The sequence below is a fragment of the Sesamum indicum genome, linkage group LG15, assembly GCF_000512975.1.
Source record: "Sesamum indicum cultivar Zhongzhi No. 13 linkage group LG15, S_indicum_v1.0, whole genome shotgun sequence".
Lineage (NCBI taxonomy): Eukaryota > Viridiplantae > Streptophyta > Magnoliopsida > Lamiales > Pedaliaceae > Sesamum > Sesamum indicum.
The window spans coordinates 1,436,828-1,443,018 of NC_026159.1; the positions used below are offsets into that span (position 1 = coordinate 1,436,828).

General features: G+C 38.8%; 2 protein-coding genes across 3 annotated transcripts in view; both read left to right on the forward strand.

The window, feature by feature from the left end:
- On the forward strand, positions 7-2,858 carry LOC105177505 (pentatricopeptide repeat-containing protein At3g46610). The gene has a single exon (XM_020699147.1). The coding sequence runs from the start codon at positions 192-194 to the stop codon at positions 2,526-2,528; it is 2,337 nt and encodes a 778-aa protein (XP_020554806.1). The 5' UTR covers positions 7-191; the 3' UTR covers positions 2,529-2,858.
- Positions 2,392-6,191, forward strand: part of LOC105177369 (uncharacterized membrane protein At3g27390) — a 5,638-nt gene continuing 1,838 nt past the window's right edge. The window contains exons 1-5 of one of the 2 annotated variants that reach the window (XM_020699148.1): positions 2,392-2,524; positions 4,691-4,799; positions 4,888-5,080; positions 5,170-5,306; positions 5,874-6,162. In XM_020699148.1, the coding sequence (XP_020554807.1) occupies positions 4,699-4,799; positions 4,888-5,080; positions 5,170-5,306; positions 5,874-6,162 (720 nt within the window). In that variant the 5' untranslated portion in view covers positions 2,392-2,524; positions 4,691-4,698. Of the gene's footprint in view, positions 2,525-3,475; positions 4,013-4,690; positions 4,800-4,887; positions 5,081-5,169; positions 5,307-5,873; positions 6,163-6,191 lie in introns of those variants that run through there. The other variant, XM_011100489.2, reaches the window with a different exon arrangement.

Genomic DNA, 6,191 nt, shown 5'->3' on the forward strand with positions numbered 1-6,191 from the left:
GAAAAGCGGAACCGGGATTGCAGCGCTGCAACTCTTGATTCCTCTTCGCTTTCTGTTTGTTTGATCTTGATAGCTAGAGTAGTTTCTTTATTATAGTATTCGGAGCTGAATTCTGACATGACTCCTCGACTTTTGGTGGAGTACTCGATCTTGAGGTTGTGCTTTGATTTGTGAACATCTCGGGGATCAATATGCAAGCTCTGACCATTTGGCCTTCAGCAAGTGGGTCTTGGCACTCCTGTGTGATACCTCAGGTGGATTTAGAATTATGTTCTTGTCTTAGTTTAGTTAAATGCGGAGAGAGAAGGAAAAGATTGGATTTTTGCCGTAATCCCTGCAATAGTTTATTCCATTTATCAAGCTATTTCAGGGGTTTTAGAGGTGGTACTAGTCTTGTACGGCGAAACTTTGAGTTGAAATGTAAGTTTTTATCTTTCTGCCCCCAAGGCACGGGTTATCTCTTGTCCAAACCCAAAAAAGATTCACTTGGTGCGGCCTTTGCCTTGGCATGGGCCCTGGAGGAACCCACAGTTGGAGACGATATTGCCAAAGAAGAGTTAGACCACTTAAATGACTCTTTGGAGCATAGAGATGATGCGGAAATTGCTCGTGTTCAACTGGATGAAGTAAAGGAGAGTGATTCACGCGCAAATAATTATGGAGACTCCGTGGATAATAATCATGAGGATGATGATGTGCAAAAGGGTGGAAGTGATAATGGAGAAGAAGTTCAAAGTGGGAATAGTCAGAGGATTGATGTTCGTGCCCTGGCATGGAGACTGCACTCAGCCAAAACTGCAGATGACGTGGAAGAAGTTCTCAAGGAGAAACAGAAACTTCCACTTCAGGTGTATTCTACGATAATTAGAGGCTTTGGCAAAGACAAGAGGCTAGACTCAGCAATGGCTCTCTTTGAGTGGCTTATTAGAAAGAGAAAAGAGACTGATAGTCCTCTCAGACCCAACATTTTTATATATAACAGCCTTTTGGGAGCAATGAAGCAAGCTGAAAATTTTGATGATGTTGAGAAAGTAATAAATGATATGGCTGTAGAAGGGGTGCTTCCTAATATTGTGACATACAACACTTTAATGGGCATTTACATAGAACAGGGAAAAGAAGTCAAGGCTCTCCAACTTTTTGAGGAGATGCCAACCAAAGGTGTATCTCCATCTCCTGCTTCTTATTCTACTGTCTTATTCGCTTATCGTAGAATGGAAGATGGATTTGGAGCTCTGACGTTCTTTCTTGAGATAAAAAACAAATACCAAAAAGGTGAAATCGGGAAAGATGATGAAGAAGACTGGGAACATGAGTTTGCCAAGCTAGAAAACTTCACTATTCGTATCTGCTACCAAGTGATGAGACGCTGGCTTGTGGCGAGTGAGACCCTAAGCACTGAGGTATTGAGGCTGCTGAAAGAGATGGATAAGGCTGGCTTGCAGCCGGGTCGTGCAGAACATGAGCGTCTCATATGGGCATGCACACGCGAAGAACATTATGTTGTAGCTAAGGAATTGTATACTAGGATAAGAGAAATGGACGGTGAAATAAGTTTATCAGTTTGCAATCATGTCATTTGGCTAATGGGAAAAGCAAAGAAGTGGTGGGCTGCTTTAGAAATTTACGAGGAGTTGTTGGATAAGGGACCAGAACCAAATAACATGTCAAATGAATTGATTGTCTCTCATTTTAATATACTGCTGACTGCAGCTAGGAAAAAGGGAATTTGGAGATGGGGTGTGAGGTTGCTCAACAAGATGGAAGAGAAAGGCCTTAAACCAGGCAGCAGAGAATGGAATTCTGTTCTTGTTGCTTGTTCCAAGGCTTCAGAAACCTCAGCTGCTATTGAGATATTCAAGAGAATGGTCGAACAAGGTGAGAAACCCACAATAATCTCGTATGGGGCATTGCTTAGTGCTCTTGAGAAAGGGAAACTCTATGATGAAGCCCTTCATGTCTGGAAACATATGATGAAAGTGGGTGTCCAGCCAAATCTGTATGCCTACACAATCATGGCTTCAATATATGCTGTCCAAGGAAAATTTGACAATGTGGATTCCGTAATTCAGGAAATGGGAACTGTTGGTATCGAGCCAACGGTGGTCACTTTCAATGCAATAATCAGCAGTTGTGCTCGAAATAATTTGGGAAGTGTGGCGTATGAATGGTTCCAGCGTATGAAACTTCAAAATATAACCCCCAATGAGGTTACTTATGAAATGTTGATTGAGGCTCTGACAAAAGACGGTAAACCAAGGCTTGCTTATGAGTTGCATTTAAGGGCTCACAATGAGGGCCTTGTGCTTTCAACTAAGGCCTATGATGCCGTGATCCAATCTTCACAAACGTATGGTGCAACCATAGACATTAGCTCTCTAGGCCCTCGGCCACCAGAAAGAAAGAAAAACGTGCAGATCAGGAAAAATTTGTCAGAGTTCTGTAATTTAGCTGGTGTTCCCAGGAGAAGTAAACCATTTGATAGAAGTGAAATATACACGCCACAGAAGGAAGAGTTACATAGGTGAATCCCATACTTTTTCAGGATGTTTTATGCCAATATGAGATGTAGTTTTACTATTTGCAATTACCATGCTTCACCTGCAAAATCACTTTGCTTTAGAGTAAGGCAAGCCTGTCTCTTGTGTTCAAAGTTTTTGTCCAGTAGCATTTCTTTATTATATAATTTGTGGGACAACATAGAATCAGATGTCGACTGATCGTCCGAGTTTCCATGTAAATAGTTCCCTTGTACATTTTTCACTTTGTGTCTGGATGTCTTAGACAAATCGACTGGAACATCTTATCAAGATTCCTGTCTTTGTTGTTTAAAAAAACACACACACACGTTTTATTAATTCTTGCATTTGTATTTGGTGTATAAACCAAAGAGAGTTAGGACTTCTCCCCATTTTGCTGCCTACGGTTCCCTGAAACTATAACCTTTCACAATAACAGGAAAATACTCAAAAAATTAAGATGACGGGTCGTTGCCCAACACTCGCCATTCAATCTGACAAAGAACGAAAAATTTCACCAGTTAACAAGAATTCATTTTATAACGTTTGATTTATTACAGCAATTGGGTTGGATTAGTTTTTGTGTATTTAATTTAATAATATGTTGATGTGAAGAAAAAAATGAAACAATCTGAAGAAGAACTGCGTTATTTGTGTGAGTGTGACTCTGTTGCTGGTTGCTTGGTTGATAGACAAATCTCAGATTCTTGATTAATTAATCAGTATTCTTCATTTGCTCGATCATAAATAAGTTAGCAGAAGTAAATATGTTAAATCGTAACTTACGAACATGGCAATATAAAAAATAATCACGGTAATCTATGTCCTTTTTCTGAATACTTTTGTCGCAATTTCCAGCGTGGTATGACCGGATTTTGGAGTAAGAAGCCGGGCTCCTTTGCTTTTCATTTTAAAATAAGACTTCGAATGACTAGAAAAGTGCTTAGTGCTGGGTAAAATAAGGAAAACACAACGTAGAAAAAGAGAAGCTTGCAGGAGCACAGAACAACTACCTGTAACCCAAAAGATAAAAAAGAACTACTCTATCCATAGATCTGAGGCTTTCACGGGTTATCAACTGTTTGCTCATCTATTTAGACAAAACCCAAATTAAAGCGCATTATCAATTCTGTTCTTTTAATTAGCTTCAATGTTGAAACTCTTAGAAAGCCTCAAACTTTTTCGAGTAAAGAAAAGAAAGTGAACTACAAGACAGAAACCCACCAGTCTGTCGGTGTATTTGGTGGGCATCAGGTGCTGGAAGTCGAGTTCAGTGAGAAAAATGCTATCTTTTTTGTTTCTTTAACTACTTTCTTGTTCGGAGCTGAGCCATTTGAAGAATTTGGTTGATTGTTGGATGGGTTTGTGGTGATTGAGCGGAAAATCCAAGAAAGAAAGAATGGAACCTCCAAGGGGTTTCTGGGCTTCTCTCTGGAACTTCATCTTTTTCTTGCCTTTCTTCATTGGCCTTCTTATTCTTGGCTTCATTAAAGGTGTTCATTGCTACCCTTCTGTTTATCTTCTATTCTGTATTATTTTCTTTTATTTCGTTCTTTTCTGTATTCTTGCTTCTCCTTTGTGTTTGGTTATCATTTCCTGACAAGCTTGTCTTGTCTGCTCTGACACAATGTTAATTCTGTCTTGCTGCCTGACTGATAGTCCGTTAAATCGTCTCTGCATACCTGTATGAATAAGACTGAATTGTGATTTTTTATGTTCGGAAATATTACAGTTTTAAGCGTAAAATTTATCCTAAGATTGGGAGAATTGCAAGTATTGTTTGACAGAAAATGAATTATTGAATACATGCAACTCGGAAAGCCGACTTGAGATTTTGATCATTGAAATGGAGTCCTTGACCCTCTCTCTCTCTACCTTTCTCAATAATTTGGAGGTTATTATTTGATTAAGAAGTGTGGCTTCTTTTCATTGCACATTTTCTCAACTTCAGGATTCTCACATTTGAGTTGATGTTGGTCAAGGTGTTACTTGCCCTGTTGTTTTCTTACCGAAGAGTTGTTGAAGCAATGACTGCATAAGATTGTATTGTATCACCATTGCATTCAGTTAAAACAATTCATATGTATTATTATGTATATATATGAGAATACAATATCATACTGCTATATAATTAAAATATTATCCGCTGAACTTCTCTTTGTTTGTTTCAGGTATCATTATGTTCCCGGTGATATTTCTGATAATAACTGTCGCAATTTCAGTGATAATATTGGGTCTTTGGCCTATACACTGCTTCTATACGTATTACTGCATTTTGAGGTGTGTTCTTGACACTTCTGTGATACTCATTTCAACAAATTGAACCATTTGTCATCTAAGTGATACCATCTATTTCTTGCAATGGCAGCACAAAACAATTTGGTCCAGCTTTGAAGCTCATTCTTAGCATTTGTATTGCTGCCGTCTTAATCTCATGGCCCCCCATTGGAATTGCATGTAGCCTTCTGTTTGGGGCAGCATATGGCTTGCTTGCACCAATATTTGCTACTTTTCAGGCAGTCAATGAAGGGAAGACTAACAAATTCTATCACTGCATTTGCGTATGTAAATTGTACCAAGTATAGCTTTATATATTTCCATTTCTTTTAGTGACTTCAAAAGTCTGGTTCTTGTTTCACCATGCTTACAGGATGGAACTTGGAGCGCTATCAAAGGGAGCTTCACTATTATTAGGGATGTTTTGGATGTTTGTTACCATTCTTACTTCTCAATTATGGATGATATAAGGCGTCAAGGGCCTCCTGAAGGAAAATATTACGAAATTCGGTATGTTTTTTTCTGTCTGCCATCATTAACCATCTTTTTGCTTTTCTCAGTTAGTCGATTCATCAGAAATTGGATTTAAGGTTCTTGTATTTTAAGAATTACTATGTTATCAAAATATTCTCCATGAATTGATCTTTGACTTCAACTGTAGGGTCTTTTCATCAGTGATAAATGTGCCTTTTGCATTGTGGAGTTCTATTGCAAGTTGGGTGTTTGATTAAACTAATCACCATAGCAAAGTGTAGCAGCTTATGTTTTGGTTTTGCTGCAACTGCATATTATGCACAGACTCCATAAACCAAAAGAGTGCTCAAAGTTTTTCGAGTTCTCTCTGTTATATTTGAATCAAGAGTAGCAAGCTCTATTATTTTGAGAATGCTTGGTTTGTCAACAAGTGACATTTCTAACTTCAAATGAATTGGGTGCTAATGTATAACAAAGTTAAGGAACAGCTGGTAGATGTTTGGAACTAGACTATTCACTTATCTCGACCCTGAAAATGCTGGTGGTTCTTATAGCATTCTCAATTTCTCATTAAGTTCAAGAAATTCCTGCTTTGAATTGCAGATTGTTATATGTTCCACTTGCCCTTATTGCTGGGATTTTGGGTTCAATCGTTGACCTTCCTGTGATCTCAGTTATTGCACTGTGTAAGAGCCCCTATATGCTATTCAAGGGGTGGCATCGCTTGTTTCATGATTGTATTGGCCGTGAAGGGCCCTTCTTGGAGACCATATGCGTGCCATTTGCTGGATTTGCTATTTTACTCTGGCCATTGGCCGTTGTGGGAGCAGTTTTGGGCTCCATTGTATCAAGTATCTTCTTGGGAGCTTATGCAGCTGTGATTGTCTATCAGGTGCACTCCCATTTCTTAGTTCTAACAAA